The 24,079-nt window shown below is 54.9% G+C and overlaps 1 protein-coding gene across 1 annotated transcript; it reads right to left on the bottom strand.

Moving 5' to 3' along the window:
- Positions 1-8,917: 8,917 nt before the first annotated feature.
- ZP1 (zona pellucida glycoprotein 1) lies at positions 8,918-23,089 on the bottom strand. Its single transcript, XM_056131545.1, has 14 exons — positions 22,733-23,089; positions 22,325-22,457; positions 16,603-16,713; positions 15,641-15,762; positions 15,230-15,557; positions 14,953-15,093; positions 14,005-14,192; positions 13,822-13,919; positions 12,013-12,140; positions 11,720-11,909; positions 11,496-11,640; positions 9,560-9,641; positions 9,273-9,392; positions 8,918-9,054 (listed from the first exon to the last, which is right to left on the bottom strand). Exons 1-14 carry the CDS (start codon positions 23,087-23,089, stop codon positions 8,918-8,920), a joined length of 2,280 nt encoding a protein of 759 aa, XP_055987520.1.
- Between the last annotated feature and the right edge of the window lie 990 nt (positions 23,090-24,079).

Here is a 24,079-nt window from a genome sequence, read left to right as displayed (position 1 = left end):
CTCCGTCCCTGACAGATCTTTTGGCCTAGGTGACCTGAGCCCACACCTTTGGAGGGTTGGTGAATTCTCAGAACTGCATCTTCAAGGCTGGAGCTATAGCATAGCGGGTAGGGTGTTTGCCTTGCACGCGGCCGAACCGGGTTCGATTCCCAGGATCCCATATGGTCCCCTGAGCACCGCCAGGAGTCATTCTTGAGTGTAGAGTAACCCCTGTGCTGGGTGTGACCCCAAAAATAAAAAAAAAAAAAGCAAAAAGAAGTGCATCTCCACTGGGCTGGAAGTGTCAGACTGAGTCTTGTGTCAGCCTTGGAGCTCTGAGTCAGATCGGCCACTTGGGGGCACTGTCGTTCCACTGGCCTCCCACTCCCGGACCCCTGCCCCATATGGGAGTTGTTCCCTGGTGTTGCTGTTCTGTTTTCTCAAGAGGCTGACGGGAAGCAGACTCTGAAGTTGCCTGGGCCTGGGGCTCTTCTCAGGAAGGGCCGGTGGGGGCTGGAGAGACAGTCCGGTGGGGAAAGGTACTTGCTTTGCACGTGGCTGACCCAGTTTGGTACCAGACGCCCCGTCTTATCACCCGAGCCTCGCCAGGTGTGCCCCCCCCCAACAAAAACATATAAAGAAGGGCTGCTCTTTGATGTCCTCATGCTGCCTACCCCATCGTCTGCCCAGAGAGGAGCAGGCCCAGAACGGTGCTGTCCCCAGGGTGGGTGAAAGGCCGACGGCCAGGTGAGCCAGCAGTGTGGGGGGCACACAGCATGCTCTCCAGAGGGGCAGTCTCCCCACTGCACGGCCTCGAGAGACTCGTTGGGGGGAGGATCACAGTTGCCCTTGGAGCTCGGTGGCTGGAGAGGCTGGGCCCCGTGTCCTTCTAAGCAGCCACGGTCAGGCAGGGGCTAGCACTTCTCGGGGAGGCACCGATGCCCAGGGGTGTGCAGAGCTGGAATAGGGGTCCGGATTGAAATGGCAGCCCTCCTGGGAGGCGTCTCGGGCATAGCCTGTTGCAGGCAGTTGGTGAAGTTTGGGGCCGCATCTGGAGCGTTCCACGGGTCAGGCTGCGGCTTCTCCAGCGTTGCCCTCAGAGGCTTGGCTGCTGCAAGATGCCGCTGCAGGCGCTGGACAGAGCGCCCTCACGCCTTCCATCCACCTGCAGAGCCCGGGGTGGATGGGGAGGGCGGGAAAATCGGGAGTGTGAGCCACTCAGCCCAGGTGCACGGGAAGAGCCTGTGAGTGCCAGAGAAGGACCCCCAAACAACAACCACGAAGAATCCAAACCAGAAACAAACCAGAAAACAAAAGATCTAAAACTTTCTTTGGGCATATGGGCCCCCGTGCACTGGCAAGAGTGATTCCTGAGTGCAGAGCTAGTATAAGCCCTGAGCATAGCTGGATGTGACCCAAAAACAAAGTTTTGGGGACCCCTTATCTGTTCCTTTGTCTATTTGCCTCTCTCCTCCTAAAGGAAGCCACATCCTCCAGCTGCGAGGTCCATTTCTTTGTTTTTCTTTATCTTACCACTATTTTGGGTCCCTCCCCATTGTTTTTCTTTTTTCGCTTTTTGGGTCACACTCGGCGATGCACAGGGGTTACTCCTGGCTCTTCGACTCAGGAATGACTCCTGGCGGTGCTCAGGGGACCAGACGGGATGCTTGGGAATTGAACCTGGGTTGGCCACGTGCAAGGCAAACGCCCTACCCGCTGTGCTATCACTCCAACCCCTCCCGATTGTTTTTCTTAATTTTTTTTTTTTAACGGAATGATCAAGAGATACACCTTCATGAAGTTGTTCATGATTTGGTTTTGGTGATACAATATTCCAACTTGGGTCCACATTTCCCACCACCAATGTCTCGTTTCCCTCCACCCCCCAATGCCTGCCTCTATGACAGATGCTTCTCTGTCTGTCTCTGATTCTGTCTGTCTGTCTGTCTGTCTCTCTCTCTCTCTCTCTCTCTCGCATTGTGGTTTGCGATATTGTTACTGAAAGGTTATCACGTACATCATCTTACATCCTTAGAGAACTCAGTTCTTATCGAGAGTGATCATTTCCAACTATCACTGTCACAGTGGTCCCTTCTCAGTCCTAACTGCCCTCCCCCACAATCTGTGGCAAGCTTCCAACCACGGACCAGCCCACCTCATTTCTATTGGTATTCGTCTCATACTATATATGTCATATCCCACAAATGAATGCAGTCATTCTCTGTCTGTCATTCTTCCTCTGACTCATTCCACTCCGCGCTCTCCATGTCTATCCATATAAAAGCAAATTTCGTGACTTCATTTTTTCCTAACAGCTGTGTGTTTCATTGTGCATATTTTTCTTTATTCACTCATCTAATCTCAGGCACTTGGACTCCAACCCCTGATTTTCTGGGGGGAATTGGGGGTCACACATGGCGATGCTCTGGGGTTACTCCTGGCTCTGCACTCAGGAATCACTCCTGGCAGTGCTCAGGGGACCATATGGGATGCTAGGGGATCAAACCCAGGTTGGCTTGTGTGCGAGGCAAATGCCCTACCCGCTGTATTATAGCTGTGGCCCCCAACCCTCCTTAGTTGACCTTTATAGAAGTGACATCCCTCAACCTTACTTGGTCACTGTTTCCTTCCATTGTAAGTAAGACGTGTCCGTGGGGACCTGAGCAGGTCGGTTTACTGTGTTGACAAAGGCAGACACACAGTTCTTGGCTGTGTGGGGTGGAAATAGAGCAACACAATGTCCTAGAGCCACGGGTCCAGCCGTAAGAGGCAAGTTCAGGGCTGTGGTGGCAGCAAGTGGGAAGTGGCCAGCGAATGGGAAGTGACTTCAGTGACCCCCCACCCCCCAAACTACTGTCACAGATCCAAACTGCTCTTGTGGTGTGTTGACGTGGCTTCTCAGGACTCACCACAGTGCATTCTTGGCTGGAGAAGCCCCAGCTCCTCTTCTGATTTGGGGGTCAGGGTGCAGGTTTACAAGGACATGGTGCCTCGCTTGGCCACCCGCCGTGGCTGGTTTCTGTGAACACCTGCAGGGGTCAAGCCTCCTCACCTGCTGTCGGACCGTCAGAGCCACACCTGCTGTGGTTCCCGTCCGGGCTGTCTCGTTCTCCTTGATTTGGCAGGAAACCCATGGCAATAAGGATGCAATGTTTCCCGGTGTGCTGGCGCGCTTTATGATGTCTTGTGAGTTCTGTTGTGTTCTCATTTTGAGGGGGGTAATTCAGAGCCTCACACACACCAGGCAGGTGCTCCAGCAAGGAGCTGTATCCCCCAACCCTGAAATGCTCGGTTCATTTCAACTGAGAGAATTAGGAGAGGCTTCAGCTGAAATCACAAATTTGCATTTGCTTCTGGTTGAAGCCTGGGGACTCATTTGAAGTGGATGGTCACCCTGCAGTTTCCAATGCAGCACTTGAGGTTTCTTTAATTTTATTTTGTTTTTCAGTTTTTGGGTCATACCCAGGGATGCTCAGGGATTACTCCTGGCTCTGTGCTCAGGGATTACTCCTGGCTCTGTGCTCAGGAATTACTCCTGGCGGGACTCGGGGGACTATATGGGATGCCGGGGATCAAACCCGGGTTGACTGCATGCAAGGCAAATGACTTACCCACTGTACTATTGCTCCAGCCCAAAGTTTGACAATTTTTTTTTTCTTTTAGTCCACATTTGGCCTGCTCAGGGGTTACTTCTGGCTCTCACTCAAGAATCACCCCTGGCAGGTTTGGAGGACCATGTGGGATGCCAGGGATTGAACCCAGGTTGGCTGTATGCAAAACGAACACACTGGTAGCTGTACTATTGCTCTGGCCCCTGATGTTTGAACTTCTCTCAGAGGCTCTCCCCCTGCCCTCAGTAGTGGGAATACACCCCCTACTCTTGTCAACTGCTGCCCCCTCCCCAGAAAAAGTCACTGAACTGATTCGGTCTTGGGAGATTGTTTTCTTTTCTTTTCTTTTCTTTTCTTTTCTTTTCTTTTCTTTTCTTTTCTTTTCATCCATTCAGCACCAAGATAGGCCAGATGCCTTAACTTGCCCTTCTGTGCTGTGGGTTTATTTTTTTCTCTCTGAAGGTCCGGCTTTGATAGAAGGTTCGCATCTGAATGCCTGCATTTAGCAGGCACTGGACCTGATAGGCAGCCCCCCTGGACTCAAAACATAACGTCAGAGTCTCCAGGGACCAGTAAAAGGGTCCAGAATAGCAACTGGTCTTCTTCCCAGGGTTTTTCTGTTTATTTTTGAATAAACAGAAAAGTGCTCTGCGTGCACTTCCTATGACATTAGATCAGCAACGGTTTAAACATTCTTATATTTGGGGGCCTATCATCTGGCATTTGAGTTGTTGACTTCAGAAGATCGTTCCAGAAAAGCACTCTTATGTGAAAACACATAAGAGTTTTCAAACAGGGGAATGCCCCTCTTGACCTGTGCTCTAAACATGCGTCGTCTGCAAGCTCCAGCTGTGGGGATCTTTCCAGAAGTGTGTGGGCAGGGACCCCCACTTTAAGGGGTGAAATGATACTTAACGAGACAGATAGGAGGAGAGCTAAGGCTCTAGGATCTGCCTGCGGCCAACTTGAGCTTGGGCCTTGGTACATAGGTCCCTGGGCCCCTGAGCACTGCCGGTGTGTCTCCAAAACAACAAAGTAGTTTTTTTTAAAAAAAATAATTTTGGGGGCTGGAGTGATAGCACAGCGGGTAGGGTGTTTGCCTTGCACGCGGCCGACCTGAATTTTATTCCCAGCATCCCATATGGTCCCCTGAGCACCGCCAGGGGTAATTCCTGAGTGCAGAGCCAGGAGTAACCCCTGTGCATCGCCGGGTGTGACCCAAAAAGCAAAATAATAATAATAATAATAATAATTTTGGCGGGGCTGGAGTGATAGCACAGCAGGTAGGGCGTTTGCCTTGCACGCAGCCAACATGGCCGACACAGGTTCGATTCCCAGCGTCCCATACAGTCCCCCGAGCACCGCCAGGAGTAATTCCTGAGTGCATGAGCCAGGAGTAACCCCGGAGCATTGCTGGGTGTGACCCAAAAATAAAAAAAAAATCAATAAAATAAATAATTTGGTTTTTTTTTTGTTATTTGTTTAGTTTTTGCTTTTTGGGCCCCACCCAGCTATGCTCAGGGGTTACTTCTGACTCTGCGCTCAGAAATTACTCCTGGCAGTGCTCTGGGGACCATATGGGATGCCGAGGATTGAACCCGGGTCAGCCGTGTGCAAGGCCAACGCCCTACCCACTGTACTATCACTCCAGCTCCACAGCAAAAAAAGTTAACTGAAGTGGCAGTAACCCGCTGTGATATTTCTCCCTCCATATTCAGAGCAGAGCACCGTGCCACTAAATTGACCTTAGTGGCCAGTGGGGACCCTGGGTGTGGATGGATGCAGAGGGGCTCCTTTGGGGCTGTGTGGAGCTGCAGCTAGTCCTAGTACACCTCCCCCCCCCGCCCCCGCCAAAAAAAGGGGAGAAGATGCAGGAAAAGAGAAAGCCTGATAAGGCCCCACAGAGCTCTGCTTCCTGCCACGCAGGTCAACAAAAGTGCCGTTATCTGCCCTCATCAGTCCCGAGTTGACTGTTCGCAAAGTTCAGGTGCTTGTCCTTACCAGCCCGTGTGTGGAGGTGGGGAAGGTGCTGACCAGGCAGCTCTGAAACTGGACTTTGAGGGGCTGGAGAGATAGCACAGCGGGGAGGGCGTTTGCTTTGCACGCGGCCAACCCGGGATCGATTCCCAGCATCCCATATGGTCCCCTGAGCAGCGCCAGGAGTGACTCCTGAGTGCAGAGCCAGGAGCAACCCCTGTGCATTGCCAGGTGGGACCCAAAAAGCAAAAAATAAATACATAAAACTGGACTTTGAGACTAAGGAAGTGAGAGGCCAGTTGGCTGCCCCACCAAGGAGAGCCCAGTCCTGCCCCTCCCCGGCTTGGCTGAGGCGCTGGATTTTCACTCCTGCAGATGGGAATCCTGGCTCTGTGAGGTACTGCAGCCAGCCAGGGTTACCTGGCAGAAAGGCATTTGCCAGGCTGCTTTCACGGAATCCCGGGGAGCAGGTCAGAGACACTGAGATGCTGCAAATGGCCCCCGCGACCACATTTGGCTTCTCATCAGAAAGGCTGGTGTAGAAACCCGCTCGAGATCCACTGATAAGGGCCAGGGCTGCACTGATACAGAGCTGGTGAGGGCGGGGAAGGGATGGGAACCCCCCACACTTTCCCAGAACTAACAGGCCAAGGGGCGAGCTTTCACCAGCTTCTCAGTCTCTTCCAAGAAATAGACCAGTGGGGACAGGTTTATGTCATCACAGCCAGCTCTGGTTCTCCTGCCTCGGCTTGGTGTCTGTGGAAACAGGCACCCCCCCCTCGTTCCTCTCTTGTGGGGTACGTGTGTCAGGAGTGACGGGAAAGACAGCGTGCTTGCTTGGATGAACCTGCAGTTCCAAGTCAGTTGTCCTGGGCATCTGGGCAAGGAGGCGGTTCTAGAAGCGCCCAGAGCCAGCCTCTGTGAGGCCTGTATGGTTTTTTTTTTTTTTTTTTTTTTTTTTTTGCTTTTTTTGGGTCACACCTAGTGTTGCACAGGGGTTACTCCTGGCTCATGCACTCAGGAATTACTCCTGGCGGTGCTTGGGGGACCATATGGGATTCTGGGAGTCGAACCTGGGTCCACTGTGTGCAAGGCAAACGCCCTACCCGCTGTGCTATTGCTCCAGCCCCCCTTTTTTCAGTTTTGGGGCCACACCTGATGATGGGGTTACTCCTGGCTCTGCACTCAGGAATTACTCCTGTTGGTACTTGGGGGACCATAGGGGGTGCCAGGGAGCGAACCCCGGCAGGCCACATGCAAAGCAAGTGTCTTCCCTGCTATACTCTCTTTCTCTCTGGCGTGCCTGTATCTTCTGAGCTTGAGGGATCAGGATGGGGGAGAAGGAAGAATTGAGTCCCGAGAGCAGATTGCCCAGCGCTTCCCCCAGCGGGGCTGGGAGTCCTCCCTCACTTCCCCCTGACCCTGGGAGAAAGTTCCAGAAGGCCCCAAGGCGGCAGAAAGTCGAAGGGGACTTTCCAGCCACAACCGGGAAGACACGGCCAGAGTAAGGACTCCATGACCACCACCCACCACAAATGCCCAATCTTCCTGTCCCCGTAACCCTGAAGGAGACATATAAAATTTAAAAAATAATTTTTTTCAGCATGCATCTCCCCTCCTGGGAGGATCCTCCCAACACCCTTTATTTGGTGCTCCCTTCTCTATCTGAGCTGCCTTTACCCCTAGAGTGTGCGACTGGCCTCCAAGCTATGGAGTAAACCTCCTGATACTTAATTCGGCTCTTCTTGGGTGTTAGTATCCTATTTTGCTATTTTGTTACTTTATGTTCCCCAGATGAATGCAGTCTTTCTATGTCTATCCCTCTCTTTCTGACTCATTTCGCTTAACATGATACTTTCCAGGTAGTACCACTTGTAAGTAAATTTCATGACTTATCTTTTCTAACATCTACATAGTATTCCATTGTGTAGATGTACTAAAGTTTCTTTAACCAGTCATCTGTTCTCGGGCACTCAGGTTTTTTCCAGATTCTGGCTATTGTAAACAGTGCTGCAATGAACAAACAAGTGCAGATGTCACTTCAACTGTACTTTTTGCCTCTCTGTGATATTTAAATAAATTTAAAATAAAAAAAATATTAAAAAAATTTAAAACCACTGAGATACACAGCTGTTCATGACTGAGTTTTGATCATCCAGTGTTCCAACACCTGTCTCTTCACCAGTGTACATTCCCTATCACCAATGTCCCCAAGTTGCCCTCCCCCTCCCGCCCCCAGTCTGCCTCTAGAGCACACACTTTTCTCATTCCTTTTGGGCATTTTAGTTTGCAGTACACATACTGAAAAGTTGTCATATGTATCCGTTTACCACCTCTTTCCGGATTCAGTTCTTGTCCAGAATGACCATTGTCATAGTGGTCCCTTCTCTATCCTAACCAACCCCTACCACCCTACTTGTGATAAGCTTCCAACTGTGGGCCAGTCCTCGGGTGCAAGAAATACCCTGGGCCCTGTTCCTACTGTCCTTGTGTAATAGTCTCATCCTGTGCTTTTTATTAGGGTAGCGTATTGGCAGGAAATGCATGAATGAGGCATTTTTCCACCACCCCCCTGGCCTGACTCAAACCCAGACCCTACTGAGGCCAGCTCCCTATGCCCAGGCCAACAGATTCCTGAAGCCGAGCTCTGACTTGCCCTGACCCCTTCCCACCGTCCCCATGATGTCCCTCCAGATCATTCTGGAAAGTTCTGTGTCCGTGTGGTAGGCATGCAGATGAGGTCAGCGGCCTCCTCCACCCGCACATGTGCGGGAGGGAAGGAGGTGACGGTCAGAACTGTGTCCTTCGGGCCAGTTTTCGTTCTTCTGGCCTCTTTGGTGGACTTGGCTCTCCTGACCTAGCCCTTGGCAGCCGAGCTTTGAGGGAGCCTGTCTGGCTCCTGGGTCAGGTGACTGGGACTGGGCCCTGCCTTTGGGGGTGGGGGGGTGGGGTCACACCCGGCAATGCTCAGGGATTAAGTCCTGGCTCTGCACTCAGGAATTTCTCCTCGCGGTGTTCAGGGGACCATATGGGATGCTGGGAATTGAATCCAGGGCCAGCCGTGTGCAAGGCAAACGCCCTACCTGCTGTGCTATCGCTCCAGCCCCCCCCCCCCCCCCCCCGCTGCCTGTTGACCCCAAAGGTCACCTCTCCTTACAACAGGGCACACCTCAAAGTCATTCTGGGGTGACCATCCACCCGGGTGTCGCGTACAGAGGACTGGGGACTGGCCAGTCGGGGATGAGCAAGACACAGGTTTGCGAGAAATCCCGGGGTACAGTTCTGGTCCCACAAACAGCCTTGGCAGATCTGCTTTCTGGAGGTTTGAAATTCTTTATTGAAAATGGAATTCACCGCCCAGAGCCCCCCCAGAGCTTCTGGGCCCGGTGAAGGCCCCCAAGGACGCCAATGCCCAGGACCAGGGCAACAGCCACCAACAGCAGCAAAAGCCAGAGGGGAGGGCTCAAGTCGGGGTTCCTGGAGGAGCCTGTGAGAGAGACAGGACCAAGGACAGGGGACTGGCCAGGCCCCTTTGGGCCTTTCCACGCCAGCCCTTCCTGGTGCCCCCGGTGATCTGATAAGGGGGGCAGGTCTCTCCTGCGCTAGTTCCCCCTTGAGTGTGGTTCCGCTATCTCCTGCCACTGGAGGGGACCTGAGCGCCCCATTTTTCAACACACCAGGTGCGGGGGTGGGGCCCGCCTCTACCTGCAGGCTCTGGCGTCGGCTCCTGCCTGGAAGCATCCTCGAAGCCCACTGGCCCCAGAGAACTCACGATGTTTTGGGGTCTGGCCATGTCGTCGTGGGGTCCCGAGGAGCGGCGGCGTCCTACCCGGGGGTTGTGGTGGGGGGGGAGATGGAACGATGTTTGGCTGGGGGGGGGGGTGGTCTCCAGACCCTTGCAGCCCAGAAGCTCAGGTCTGTGGACTGAGGGAAGGGAGTGCCCCCCCTTCTCTCTCCTCCACCGCCCCCGACCCCATCCAGCTCAGACTCACTGTTATTCTCAGATTTGCAGAGGGGGGCACAGCCCTGGGGCCCCGGGTGGGAGGAGACGGAGGCACTGCAGAAGAAGTAAACCTGGGGCGGGGTGGGGGGTGGAGAGGCAGGGCATCACGACCACAGCCCGGGGGTGCATCTGCGCCACCCTCCCGAGGATTTGGAATTCGTGCCTGCCCCTCCTCGTGAGCCAGCAGCAAGGGCTGGGGGAGAGTCCTGCTTGCCTTTCACGTGGGTTCCATCCTTGGCATCCCAAGGTTCCTCACCCCAAGCCCGCCAGGATTTAAGCCTGGAGCACTGTTGTGTGTGACTCTCCCCCAGAGTTAAGAAAATTAAGATCACCAATGGGAAAGGCACCTCCCCTGCCTGAGCCCCTGGGGGAGGCTGGCTTTCTGTCCACCTGAGAGGGATGCAGCCTTGACTGGCAGCTGCCATCTCACCCTGCTGACCAGAGACAGGGACAGAGGGAAGAGTAGCCAGAGGCAGCGCCCCAAAGCGACAGAGGCAGGAGCGGGTCTGAGCCAGCACCCAGTGAGACCCCACCCATGTGTCTTCACCCCGCAGGGCGGGTTAGAGGATTGGAGAAGGACATGGCTGGGATGAGCACTGTAGCACTGTCCTCCCATTGTTCAATGATTTGCTTGAGTAGACATCAATAACCTCTCACAAACTGTGAGACTTGTTGTTACTGTGTTTGGCATATCGAATACGCCATGGGGAGCTTGCCAGGCTTTGCTGTGTGGGCGAGATACTCTTGGTAGCTCGCCAGGCTCTGAGAGGGGTGGAGGAATCGAACCCAGGTTGGTCATGTTGGCCGCATGCAAGGCAAATGCCTTACCCACTGTGCTATCGCTCCAGCCCTGGCTGGGATGAGTGTTCTGTTTCTATTTTGCTTTTTGGGTCACACCCAGCGATGCACAGGGGTTACTCCTGGCTCATGCACTCAGGAATTACTCCTAGCGGTGCTCGGGGGACCATATGGGATGCCGGGGATCGAACCCGGGTCAGCTGCATGCAAAGCAAATGCCCTGCCCGCTGTGCTCCAGCCCCTGGGATGAACATTAACCAGCCTAACAGCCAATGGGTGACCCCATGAGGGCCGTCCTGTCCACTGGAGCCAGAAGATGGCCAGAGCAGTGGGTACGAGTCACGAAAGATCCAGGCTCTGCGTTCCCTATCCTCAGCCCTTCAGCACAGGCCCATCAGCCTGGCACCACCGATCCAAGAACCCCTGAGGTGGCCCCCCAAATAGATCTGTGTGTTTCTGGAGGTGCTGCCTGCTTCCGAAGTTAGACCAGGGCGAGCAACCCTCGACACCTCTCCTATCTGGTGCAGGACCTCTCAGTGCCCAAATCTTCCCATCACCCTCTGGAGAAGGTGGCAAGGTCAGACATGTTCAAAGCAGAATTCTGTACAAAGTAACATAACAGAAGACTAAAAGCAAGTGAGAGGGAGAAGAGACCACTAAGTCAATGATGGTTGGAGGGATCGTCCAGGACGGTAGATGCGTGCTGAAAGTAAGACTATGGACCAAACATGATGGTTGCTTAGTGCCTATACTGAAAACCATGACACCCAAAAGGAGAGAGTAAGAGGGAATGTGTCTGTCACAGAGGCAGGGGGTGGAAAGGGGTAGGGGTGGTGGGAGGGACACTGGGAACACTGGTGGTGGAGAATGGGCACTGGTGGAGGGATGGGTACTAGAACATTGAAACGTAATCACGAACGTTTATAAATCTGTAACTATCTCATGGTTGGTTCATTAAAAAATAAAGCAGAATTCTGGGCTGGCACAGACTGGTTTGGGGGTTCTGGTTTCCACCCACAGCACCACTGTTTCACCCACACCATGAGGTGTCCACCTCTGGTGACTCTGGGGGGCTTATCCTTCACTGGGTGGGGGCACGACTGTTGAGGACCATGGGCGTCTCTTACCAGGCCTCTGAGCGCCCTCTCAGGGGTGGGATCCAGCAGGGCAAAGGTGGCGACGGTGAAACGCTGGTAGTGGCAAGGGAAGGGCAGTCCGGTCCCGTTCGTGGGCACCATTCGGGTCTGATAGCTGTCCCCTAAGAAAGGGCACCTGGGCAGGAGAGACATTGGGAAGTGGGGGGAACAGCATGGGGCCCAGGGGGTCTGAGGGGTGGTGCCTTCCCACTCACCCATGCAACAGTATGGGCCACTGGGGCTGCTGGAAGGGGCTGGCGCTGGGTGTGGCCCAGCAATGGTTCAGAGTCAGGACCAGGCTGGGGTCCGTCCTCTGCAGGAGCCGGACCTCCACGGGGACCGGCTGGCGGAGCAGCCGCACGATGGGGTAGTCCCTGTCCTCGAAGAAGGAGCTGAAGGTCTCATCTGCAGGGAAAGGGGATTCCTGAGCTTCAGGGCTGTGGGCCTGGGTCCGCCCACCTCCCTCCCCCACCCCACACACACTTCAGCGGGGCTGGGGGCTCCATACCCTTGGCGATCCGCAGCTCCAGATGCAGTGGGCCAGACTGGGTCACCGGGCCTGGGGGTGGTGGAGGGAAGACAGATGCCTGGATGGGCAGGAAGTCCTGGGCCTTGAAGATGCAGCGGACGAGAAGCCTGAAGTCCAGTGGGAAGGTCAGGAGAGAAGGTGGGTCAGCACAGCCCACTTGGTACAGCGGGCATGGCTCCTGCCTCACATGCCGCCCACTAGGGTCGATCCCTGGCACCTTATACGATCCCACCGAGTCTGGTAAGAGTGAGTGAACCCTGAACACAGAGTCAGGAGTCAAGCTTTTAAACCAAAAAGTATCCTCTCCAAAATGGGGTATTGACTTTGTTTTTTTGGGTGTTACTCCTGGTGGTGCTCAGGGGACCATATGGGATGCTGGGAATCTAACCCGGGTCGGCCACATGCAAGGCAAACACCCTACCCATTGTGCTGTCGCTCCAGCCTCAATGGAGTCAGAAGCAAGATTCCTACCAGCAGGGGTGGGGGTGGCGGGGCATTTTGCCCAGTGGCCACTCAGATATGTTCCCTGACCAAGCTACGGCCTGCCTCGGCTGCCCAGGGCTGGGTGGCCATTCCCTCCAAGGCCACAGCAGAAAGGGGGTGGCATGAAGGCCTCTTGGCACTGACCACTTGAGGGAGCCAGCACGTGGTTTGAGGCCTGTGCCAGGGTCCACATTGAAACAGCACCAAGGACACCCCAAGGTCATGGTAAACAGGGGGCGAGTGCCCTGGCCGCATCATCAGCCTGCACTTGCAACTGGCTGCCCTGGGGGGACTAGTGTCCCTCATGGACCCAGAAAGGACTCAGGCCTGGTATCCTCCAGGAGTGGCGCGACACCTTCCCTGGTGCTCCATTTCCTGAGTGCTCTGCCTTTGCCTCTTTGAGCCTGGAGCGATGTTCCAGATGGACAATGCAACTTGGCACTGCCCAGTGGGGGAGCCCTCCTACACTCCCCCCTGACCTCACCCATGGAGCTGTTAGTCTTAACGAGTTCCCCAGAACAGTTCTTAAATCCAAGGATAGGAGGGGGAGATATATTTGCACCCCCACACCCTGGTCCTAGCAGTACTTCCTGTTTGGAAACTAGAAGTTTGAGCCCCCGATACCTGCTGCTCAGGCCTCAGCCCCATGGCTGGAGTTGAGGGGAGCCCAGTGCTTCCTTGGCCCGGGTTCACATAACAGCTGTGTGTGGTGGGCTGCGTGGCCCCCACAATCAAAGGCAGGGCCCTTCAGTAGCTCCACATATGGGGGTACCACCTAACTCCCAGTCCAAAGGCCACTCTGCAGAGGGAGGTCTTCATCTGCCCCCAGTGCACGTGCATGCCCAAGGGCCCCCCATCTCATCTGTGGTTTCATAACCCGAACCTCAGACACAACTGGGCCAGGAAGGCCTTGCTTTCAGCTGGGTTTTTACTTTGGGGTCACACTCGGCGATGCTCAGGGGTCACTCCTAGTTCTGCACTCAAATGACTCCTGGCGATGCTCGGGGGACCCTCTGGGATGCCGGGGATTGAACCTGGGTCGGCCACATGCAAAGCAAACACCCGCCCTGCTGTGCTATCGCTCCAACCCCTCAGCTGGGTTTGAGCTCATTTCCGTGGGGGAGGGTCTCCAAGAACATTGGCTGTCTAGCTCAGCACTGCAGAACCCCTGCCAGAGGTGAGCGGATCCACACACGCTCTCGCACGGCCCACTGCCCCGGCAGAGCTCATGACTTTGATCAGCCAGATACAGCATGGCTGCAACCCCAGCCTGTCCCCAGATTCTGCCACACCCCTAGACCTCACCGGAAGGCGCCATCCCGAGTGATGGAGCCCTGGGGTCCTGTCTGCACGTCCTTATCGCTCACCAGCAGGTTCTCATAGATGAGCTGGTCACCCACCAGCTGAGGGAGGAGACAGTGGGGTGAGGCTGGCCCTGCCTGGGGCACCCCCGGGAGACCGGCCTTGCCCGCTGCCCCCCCCCCCTACCTGCAGGGTGGTGTTGCAGTGGGTGAGGGAGAAGCTGAAGACCAGGAAAGACTCAGTCTGCTGCACAGGGGGGCAGCTGTGGGGGGCACCGGCCAGGCGGATGCTGCCCAAGGTCACCCTGTGTGCCACGGCTGTATCCTGGGACACCACCAGGACCACACGACCGTCTGCAAAGCACTGGACCGTCTCTGGGGGAGGGGGGCAGAGACCAAAGGCTGGTGAGGTCTTGGGGGTTTCTGTCCATGAGGCACTGAGAGGGGGCATGAACCGGGGGGTGGTGGTGGAGGGCTGCTTCTGACTCCATTAAACTGGGGTTCAAGGGGCTGGAGCGATAGCACAGCGGGGAGGGCATTTGCCTTGCATTGCAGCCAACCTGGGTTCGATTCCCAGCATCCCACATGGTCCCTTGAGCACCACCAGGAGTAATTCCTGAGTGTGGAGCCAGGAGGAACCCCTGTGCATCGCTGAGTGTGACCCAAAAAAGCAGAAACAAAAAAACTGGGATTTGCTTGCCTTGAGACTGAGTTTTTGTTTTGTTTGTTTTTGGATTACACCTGACAGTGCTCATGGGGTTATTCCTGACTCTGCACTCAGGAATCACTCCTGGAGGTGCTCTGGGAACCCTATGGGATGCCGGGGATCAAACCAGGCTTGGCTACATGCAAGGCAAATGCTCTCCCCTCTGTACTATTGCTCCAGTCCCAGAGGAGACAGAGTCTGAAGTGGGGTCCCCCCGTTAATCAGAGACCAGACTGGCTCAGGAGAAGGGTATATGTTGGGGGGATGTTGGGAAGAGGTTGCTAGTTCTGGGGCATAACTGCTTAAGGCCAGCTGGAACATGAGGGGATCATGGTCTCGAAAGTTGCCCACAGTCCTTCCTGAGACATTCAGCATGAGGGTGGTGGTGGGGGGGTGTCCTCTACTCCAGGATCAGGGGCGCTGTAATACCTGTGTTGCCATAGTAACAGGGCACCACTCTGGTGTCGTCATAGCAACAGCCAGCTCGCTGACAGGCTTCCCGATTTGGGGTCTCCAGGCAGGGGATATGCCCTGAGGCCAGCTGACACTGCTTCTGGGTCTGATGGGTCCCTGAGGTGGGTAAGAGGGTGGGAGAAGCTTCTGGAGAGACTCCCAGTAAGATGAGAAGCAGGACCACTCCCTCCTGCTCCCCGCCACCCTCCACACACCCCCAAAGGCCCCAGACCCACGGAGAGGGTGCACGTACCTCCGTAGACTGGCCTGCCAACATCCCAGCCGGCCTGGGTGCCCCCCTGGGGTGAAGGTGGGCTGGGGTGGGTGGGTCCAGGTTCTGGGGACCTGGAGGCTGGGAGAAGGCGGGGCTCCGCGGCTGGAAGGCTGGGGGAGGGCAGCCCAGAGGTGGGCTGGGGGGGCGGGGTGGACGGGCCCGAGGAGGCGGGGGACAGTGTCCGATGCAGATTGAGCGCCCAGCTGAAGTCGGGCTTGGGGCAGGTCAGCGTGATGTCACGTGAATCTGCCACATGGCCGTCGGGCAGCACTGTCTCCACGAACACCCTCAGGCGCCAGTGACTGTCCTGGGGGTGGGGGGACAGGAGCGGCCAGGTGAGGTCCCCGGGCTGCTGGCCTTTCCCCGCCCCAAGCTGCTCGTGAGTCCCACCTTCTCCAGCACGTGGCAGCCTCTGTAGTCCGCGGAGAAGACCACCGGTCCCTGGGGCCTGGACGTGACCCAGTGGTAGCAGATGGAGCAGTTGTTCACCTCAAACCGGTTCCCAAATTCATCTGCGGGGAGGGGGTTCAGGGTGTGGGAGCCCGATCCCCCTCCCTACTCAGGAAAATGTGTGTATCCGAGCTTAGCTCGCTGTGTGACCTTGGGCAAGGCCCTTTTCCCTCGCTGGTCTGTGTCCACCTCCGCAGAGAATAGTGTCCCCTGCGGCCCGCCCAGAGCAGGTGAAGTTTGGAAGAGAGAAGACAGAGGTGGATAAGGCAGAAGAACTCAAGAGTTCGAGAACTTTCTCCCCTACCCTGGGCCCGGGGGGTGGACCTGAGCTTTTTGTCGGCTTAATTGGCCATTACGATCACCTGGAGGTACCTGGGTGGGGTCTGATGGGTCCCTGAGGTGGGTGAGGGTGCAGAGCCAGGAGTAACCCCATGTTCACCTGTTATGGCCCCCCCATCAGAAGCCGGGGTATCCTTTGGGTGCGCCCCCACTTCCTATGCTACTAGCTCAAGCCAGAGGGCAAAGTTGAGGAGGGGTTTGGGGAGACACTTTTCTTACAGGTTCGGGTTCAGCTTACAAACTACAGATTCAACGCCCCGATTCCAAGTCCTCATTTTGCTTCTCAGGCCATGCCCGGGTGGGGATGGAGGTGGGTGGGGGAGAAACCCTATAACCTAGGGGGTGTGAGGGTATACACAACAGGGTACTCGCTGGATGTGGTCATAGAGACAAGGGCACACTCACGGGCTGGGCAAAGCGGTACTGGCAGGGAAATTGAGTCTGCCTCTCCGGGTCCTAAGGGTGAGAGGTGGGGTGCCCCTGGGGCCTGGGGAGGCTCTGCTAAGGGAAGGACCCTCCCCCCTGCCCCCCCAAACACGGTAGCTTGTGGGGGCAGCACTCACCCACCACCCGGAAGTGAACCGTCTGGCCGGGCGGGGGGTACACCAGCAGCTGGAGGCCCTGGACCCCGCAGTCATAGCTGTGCCGCAGACTGGAGCGCAGACTGGAGACCCCTGGCAGGAGGGGGGGCGGCTGCCCCAGCCCCAGCTCGGCCCCCAGCAGCAGGAGTACCATGCACCAAGTTCCCGCCATCACTCAAATGCCTGAACCCTCAGGAGGACCCACCCAGCCCACGGGACCGGGCTTTATAGGGGGGAGGCGGTAAGGGAAGCCACCTGGGGGACCCAGCACCCAGCCCCGAAGTTCCTCACAGCTGCAGATGGTGTTGGGATCCTGGAAGGGGTTGGGAGGAGGGATGGAGGCAGGTAGGGCTGGAGATGATGGTTGGGCTCTCCCCTATAGGAGTAGAGGTTGTGGTGGGGTGGTGGCTAGCTGGGTTAATTGGCAGCCCACCCTTCACACCCTCTGAGGCCCAGCTAAAGAGTTTATAGGGCTTCAGGTGAGGAAGAGACTTGTGGACCCCCCCACCCCCTCCAGGCCTTCTGAAGATGAAGCAATTAGTGCCAACAGCTGGTGCTTCTTTTCTTTACCCTTTTTGGCTTCGGGGCCACACCTGGCGGTGCTCAGCGCCTTCTCCGGGGTCTGTGCTTAGGGATCCCTCCTGGTGGGGTTTCGGGGACCATATGGAGTGCCGGGGATTGAACCCAGTCGACTGAGTGCAGTGCGAGCACCTTGTTCGCTTGTCTGGCCCCGACGACAGTGGTTTCTAGTAAAGAGAACACAGAAAACTACAACACCTCCCGTGCGGACCTTGCCTTGGTTTTCTTTTTAATTTTAGAATATTAATTTGCAGCGATATGTCTCAGTGGGAGCATGTATGCCTTACACGAGTGGCCCTGGATTCAATCCCTGACATCGTATACACAAAATTTTGTTTTGGATCAATATCCAATGGGTAGACCCTAAGTTCATTTAAATATAGTCTGAAAATTTTTTAGAAGATATAAAGGAAAAGACTGACTTAAACTTTTTTTTATATGCCTCCCATTTTTTTCCCCCTTATTTTATTTTATTTTTTTTTACAGTTGTAGATTTACAATTTTTTGTGCTTTGGTTTCAATTATACAATGATCAGATACCCATCCCTCCACCAGTGCCCATTTTCCACCACCATGGATAATATCCCTCCCATCCCCATCCCCCCATCCCCCCTGTCTCTGTGGCAGGGCAATCCCCTGTGTTCTCTCTCTCCTTTTGGGTGTTGTGGTCTGGAAAAGATATGCCTCCCATTTTATTTTTCAGTGACGGATTTGATTGTTAATATTATAAAATTTGGGAGTTTGGCTTGCTGAGAGCGCTTAAACTGCAGAGGCGGCAATATCAACCATGAATTATTTTTTTTTCTTTTTGGGTCACACCCAGCGATGCACAGGGGTTACTCCTGGCTCATCCACTCAGGAATTACTCCTGGCAGTGCTCAGGGGACCATATGGGATGCTGGGAATTGAACTCGGGTCGACCGCATGCAAGGCCAATACCTTACCCGCTGTGCTATCACTCCAGCCCCAATTTTTTTTTTTTTTACAGACTTACAACTTTTATGATTGCGTTTCAGTCAAACAGTGTTTGAGTACCCATCCCTCCACCAGTGCCCATTCTCCATCACCAATGTTCCCAGTATCCCTCCTCTCCTGCCCCCACCCCTCCCTCTGTGGCAGGCACATTCCCTCTTTCTCTCTCCTTTGCAACCACGAGTCAATTGTGGGCAGGGAGGGCCCATGGGAACTCTACTACTCTCCTGCTTCGTCTTTCTTTTCATCCTTTCCCCCTTTGCTGTCTTATGATCTTAGCTTCTTTTTTTTTTTTTTGCTTTTTGGGTCACACTCGGTGACACACAGGGGTCCCTCCTGGCTCTGCACTCAGGAGTTACTCCTGGCGGTGCTCAGGGGACCACATGGGATGCTGGGAATTGAACTTGGGTTGGCTGCGTGCAAGGCAAACGCCCTACCCACTGTGCTATTGCTCCAGCCCCCTCTTTTTTTTTTTTTTAATCAGGTTCCATTTATTTAGTTGGCAGAGCAGGGGGAACCCCTCCTGGCAGAGTTCCAGGGGCCAGAAGAAGCCCGAGCTCAGGTCCCAGAGCCATCTTCCTGGCTCCAGCCTCAGTTCCTTAGCTGGGAATTTTGTTTTTTTCTTTTCCCCCTCTTGCTTTTCGATAGGGCGAGGGATCAAACCCAGTGCCTCGGTAAGGCCAGCACTTGTTAGGGCGCGGATCGTGATCTCCCTTTAACGACAAAGAGACTCCAGAGACTGCAAACAGCAAGCAAGGTTTATTGTAAGACTGGCTAGCCAGGGTCAAGCCGCCTACACAGACACGCAGGTCAGTTAGGTGAGGCAAGACCCTGAACTTCTTCAAAGGGGATCTTATATAGGCCTTCACTGGCCGTTACAGCAAAGCCCGCGCATTTCATAGCCAATAGGTTTGTAACAACATATGCTTTCTTAACCAATCCATTTAACAGTACATCACTCCTTAGCCTATAGATTCAAAGATCAGCATTTACGTACATAGGCATTGTGGCTAGTGGGCATCTGGTAACTGGGACATTTGGTTATCACCTGTCTTCCTCTGATTCTCAGCCCTGCATTCCGGAGGTGGATAAGGGAAGAGTTCCTAAGGGAGGTAACAGATAAGGAGGGCAGGAAAGGGAGAGTTAAAATTTATAGAGTTTTAACTCTGGAATCTCCCTCAGGGTCCCTAGGGACCTAACATTCCTCCCTTTGAGGACCTAACATTCCTCAAACTTCATATTGAGGAATCTTTCTCAGTGGGCTCTTCATACAGAGGAGTAATTTCCTCAGTGGGCCCCAATGTCTGATACTGTTGCCGTAGGACCAAGAGTTGAACTGTATTAATTCTGTCTTTGACAAATATCACAAGATGATTTAAAAATGTAAGGGCCTATAGTTACCATAAGTAGGATAATTACCACTGGTCCAGCTAAAGCAGATAGGAGAGTGGCCATCCACAGGGATTGATTGAACCAAGACTCAAACCAATTCTCCCGGGCCTCCCTTTCTCTTCTACGTTGTTCGAGGCCTTCCCGCAGCTTGGCCATAGAATCTCCGACAACCCCAGTGTGGTCAGCGTAGAAACAGGACTCCTCTCCCAAAGTAGCGCAGAGTCCTCCATTCTTGAGGAACAATAGGTCTAACCCCCTCCTGTTCTGTAGTACGACCTCGGACAAGGAGGTCAAGGATCTTTCAAGGAGGCTAATAGACTTTTCAATGTGGTCCAAGTCCTCATCTACTGCTGCCCTGAGGGACTGCAGGCCAGAATGCTGGGTGGCCAGGGAGGCGATGCCAGTGCTTGCCCTGGCCAACCCTATTCCAAACAAGGTGGCAAGGGTCAGGGTGGTGAGGGGCTCCCTCCTAACTCGAGGATGCTCTCCAGGTTGTCCAGACCGATAGGAAATAAGAGTCTCGGCGGGGTGGTAAATGATTCTAGGCATCACCAGCACCATCAGACAGAATTCCCGAGAGGCATCAAATACTGATCCATCCAGGTGAAGAGTAAGCCCAGAGAGTGAGCACACCCACCAGGCTCCAACAGATGGCGCGACCCACACTGAGCTGTTCCAGCCCGGGTCAGGATCTGTATGGGCACATAGTCTAGCTCTCTCAGTTGGAACTGTACCTATACATCTCCCTTGGTCACTGACCTGAGTTATAGTTAAGCCAGTACTGGGGCGAGGGTCCCAACCAGCGGGGGGGGACAGAGATGCTGACATTATATGAGGCATTGACCCCGATGGCCTCATAAAAGGGAGGTGCACGGCTAAAGCATAGCCAGCATGACTCCGTCAGATTCGGGGCTGTCTTATTCAAAGACACATAAGCGGCATGCAGCAAGAGCTCCAAGGAGCTCAGGGATTGAGACTGGGGGGTGATATCCCTGGTCTGAATGGGGCTGGCAGCACTCAGTGATCGGGGTTGAAGGGTGGTACCCGTGGCTTGGCTAGGGCCAAGGGAGCCAGCATTGGCAAATGCAGAGCTTCCCAGGGAGGTCGGGGCGGGCCTAAGGCTCGTGGGGCCCAGCTTGAAACTAGGTGGCCTCAATATGGTGTTAGGCCCCACTGGAGTGGAGATTGGCCCAAAGCGGAGCAATATTTGGAATAAGACTCCCCCTCCAAGGTTTTTTGTAAGGCAAGAGGCCCCAGGTTAGCCCGTTCACCCACCTCCTATCCTTCTTTCCGGCCTCTGTGAAGGAAATTCAGATTTGGTTGGACCCCGGGACCGCTCTCCCCTGCTGAAAAGGGTGGATAAACTGCATATTGATCAGCAACTGAGCTACTGGCCACCTCCATTCCCCATCATTAGCCACTACACATTTCCGGGCGGCACAGTAAAAGCTTTCCACCCCCCCCCCCCACACTCCTGGCAGGCAGAGAACCCATTTTTCCGGAGAGCCTGTCTGTCCAGGAGCAAGGAGGTATCTCCCAGTGCCCCTTTCCTCATGTAATGTACCTTCCCTTGCTGAGGAAGGGAGTAAAAAAATACCCAGGACCTCCTCCAAGTCCACGTATAGATCTGGCCACCAGGTCCACAATGCGCTAGCCGGGTTCGTAGTCAGGTTTCATTCCTCATGGGTGTCTCTGTTTCTCAGGACCCAGGTTTGCCCGTAGGGCTGGTGAGGGCTTCCGGCTGACTGGACTGGAATGACGACCACTAGGAACACCCCTAGGAGGTAGATGCACCAACGAGTGCGCGGCTCCTGTGTCCAGAAGTACCTCGTACCAGCCTGAGCTTGAGGGGATTTGAAGGATGGTGCCGTGTGGTCCACTGAGGCTGAGGCTGTAGGGCACTTCCCCCCTCGTCTCCTGCGGTTCCTGCTCGTCGGACGTGGGAATGGTGAACCCATGGCCCGATTCCATCAACCTTCAAGGCAGTGGGGGTGGTATAAAGAACAACATAAGGACCCTTCCATCGGGGCTCCAGATTTCTAACATTGTGTCGCTTCACCCAAACTCTATCCGCTGGCACCAGTCCATGCTCCGGTCCCTCCCCCTCCCATTCGTGATATGCCTTGACCAGCGGCCATATCTGGATAGAGTCTGCAGGACTGTCAGGTAGTCCGGGTGCACAGCAACTTCCCCTGGCAGAGCCAGAGTCCTTCGCATGATGGGTGGGGGTGCCCCATAGAGGATTTCAAAAGGTGTTAACCCATGTACATAGGGAGTGTTCCTCGCTCGGAAAATCGCGAGGGGTAGGAGCGTCACCCAGTCCCCGCCAGTCTCGAGAGCCAATTTAGTCAAGGTCTCCTTCAGGGTCCGATTCATCCTCTCTACTTGCCCAGAGCTCTAGGGATTATATTCACAATGTAATTTCCAATCAGTTCCCATAGCTTGGGCTAGGCCTTGCAGGACCTTGCTAACGAAAGCCGGGCCATTGTCTGGCCCGATCGAGTCAGGGACGCCATATCGGGGTATGATGTCTTCTAGCAGGACCTTAGCTACCACCCGACTAGTCTCGTGCTTTGTTGGGAAAGCTTCCACCCAGCCCGAAAAGGTGTCTATATCAGAACTAGCAGATACCGATACCCGTACTTGCCTGGCTTAACCTCAGTAAAATCTGCCTGCCAACTCCTCCCCGGATTCCTCCCTGCTTCCCTGCAGAGGGGTATGCATGCCCCTCTGCATGGCCGGTCTCATCTGGGCATAATACAGGCATCCGTGATCTGCTGCAGGCTTGCGGTCATAGCAGGGTACACCAGGCGCACAGCCGTGAGTAGCTCCGCTAGCTTCCAGCGCCCCAGGTGAGAGGTCCGATGAATGTTGCTAGCCAGGAATTCGCCTAGCTGGTGAGGGAGAATTATGGCTCCATCCGGACTTCGGTGCCACGTCCCGGGGTCTCTAGCCGTGTCTGTGGGCCACTGTCTTTGTATCCAGTCCAGGTCTGTGGGGGAGTATTGGGGCTCGGATGGCAGTTTGGGGAGTTCTGGCCTTGGCAGGGAAAGGGTCATGGCGGGAGTGCTCTCCATAGCCGCTCTCCGGGCTTCCGTGTCTGCTCGACGATTCCCTACAGCGTCTGGGTTGTCCCCCTTTTGGTGCCAGGGACATGGATGACGGCTACCTTCCTTGGTTTGTCCACTGCCATTAAGAGACGCTGGACCTCTGCCAGATTCTTGAGCTCCTGTCCGTTAGAAGTCTGGAATCCCAGTTCTCGGTAGATGGTGCCATGGACATGCAGGGTGGCGAAGGCATAGCGGCTGTCCGTATATATGTTAACCCGCTTCCCTTCGGCGCGTTCCAAAGCTTCTGTTAGGGCCATCAGTTCGGCCTTCTGGGCTGAGGTTCCAGGGGGCAGGGCACTACTCCATACCACCACCCCTTTGTGGTCCACCACCGCCGCCCCCGCTCTTCTTACCCCTTGTAGCACAAAGCTGCTTCCGTCCGTATACCAGTTCAAGGGGCAGTTCTCCAATGGCATGTCCTTCAGATCTGGCCTTGCTTGGGAAATCTCAGCCAATATTTCAAGGCACTGGTGACTGGGCGAGACTGCATCCGGTTCGGGCAGAAGGCTGGTGGGGTTCAAGGTGGATGGGCTGGCAAAAACAATACGGGGTCTATCCAATAAAAGTCCTTGATATTGGGTGAGGCGGGCATTGGTCATCCATTTTCCCGGGGGCTGTTTCAGGACTCCTTCAATCGGGTGCGGAGTATCTATGTGGAGCTCCTGCCCAAAAGTCAGCTTGTCAGCCTCTCTGACCAAGAGGGCTATTGCTTCAATTACCCTGAGACACCCAGCCACAACCGCATCTAGCCGCTTTGAGAGGTAGGCCACTGGCCTTCGCCAAGGGCCCAGCTTCTGCGTCAGTACCCCTTTGGCTATCCCTTTCCTTTTGTCCACATAGATGGTAAATGGCTTGGAAGGGTCAGGCAGGGCTAGGGCCGGGGCCTGCAATAACGCAACTCGGAGACGTTCAAAAGCGGCCTGGTGACTCTCTGTCCATTCCCAATCCCGAGTCTCTTTGGTGGCCTCATACAGGGGTTTTGCAGTCTCAGCAAAATTGGGGATCCAGAGTCTACAGTATCCAGCCGACCCTAGAAACTCCCTCACTTTCCTTGCAGAGGTTGGGGTGGGGATATGGAGGACGGTCTGCTTCATTTCCTCTGTTAACCATCGCGCCCCTCCTTCTAGCTGATAGCCCAAGTCCTAACAGCGCTGTACTCCTGAGTCGGACTTGCTGCCTTTCAACCCAGAACAAGTCTAAGAAAGTCCATGGAAAGAAAGAGCAGGGCAGGGGTGATTGTGGGGGGGGCGGGGTGAAGCTTGGGCAGAGTGTTAGCACCTGGCCCTCTGGTGGGAGGTCCTGGGCCCCATTTCTGACCTTCACAGACACACATTTGCACAGGCATGTGTGTGTGTGTGTGTGTGTGTGTGCGCGCCTGTGCGTTCGCACGCGCGTGTGTGTGTTGC

This window comes from Sorex fumeus, unplaced genomic scaffold (assembly GCF_029834395.1).
Source record: "Sorex fumeus unplaced genomic scaffold, SorFum_2.1 ptg000093l, whole genome shotgun sequence".
Classification (NCBI taxonomy): domain Eukaryota; kingdom Metazoa; phylum Chordata; class Mammalia; order Eulipotyphla; family Soricidae; genus Sorex; species Sorex fumeus.
The sequence above is the reverse complement of the archived record's forward strand: the minus strand, read 5'-3'. Positions and strand labels throughout refer to the sequence as shown.

Excerpts from the sequence above, each read along its gene's own strand:
- ZP1 (XM_056131545.1), bottom strand. The coding sequence starts at position 23,089 with ATGCCATTGGAGAACTGCCCCTTGAACTGGTATACGGACGGAAGCAGC. Across the intron at positions 11,910-12,012 it reads GGAGCTGCGGATCGCCAAGG|ATGAGACCTTCAGCTCCTTC; the intron begins GTATGGAGCCCC and ends CTTTCCCTGCAG. Across the intron at positions 9,393-9,559 it reads CTGCAAATCTGAGAATAACA|GACGCCGCCGCTCCTCGGGA; the intron begins GTGAGTCTGAGC and ends ACCCCCGGGTAG.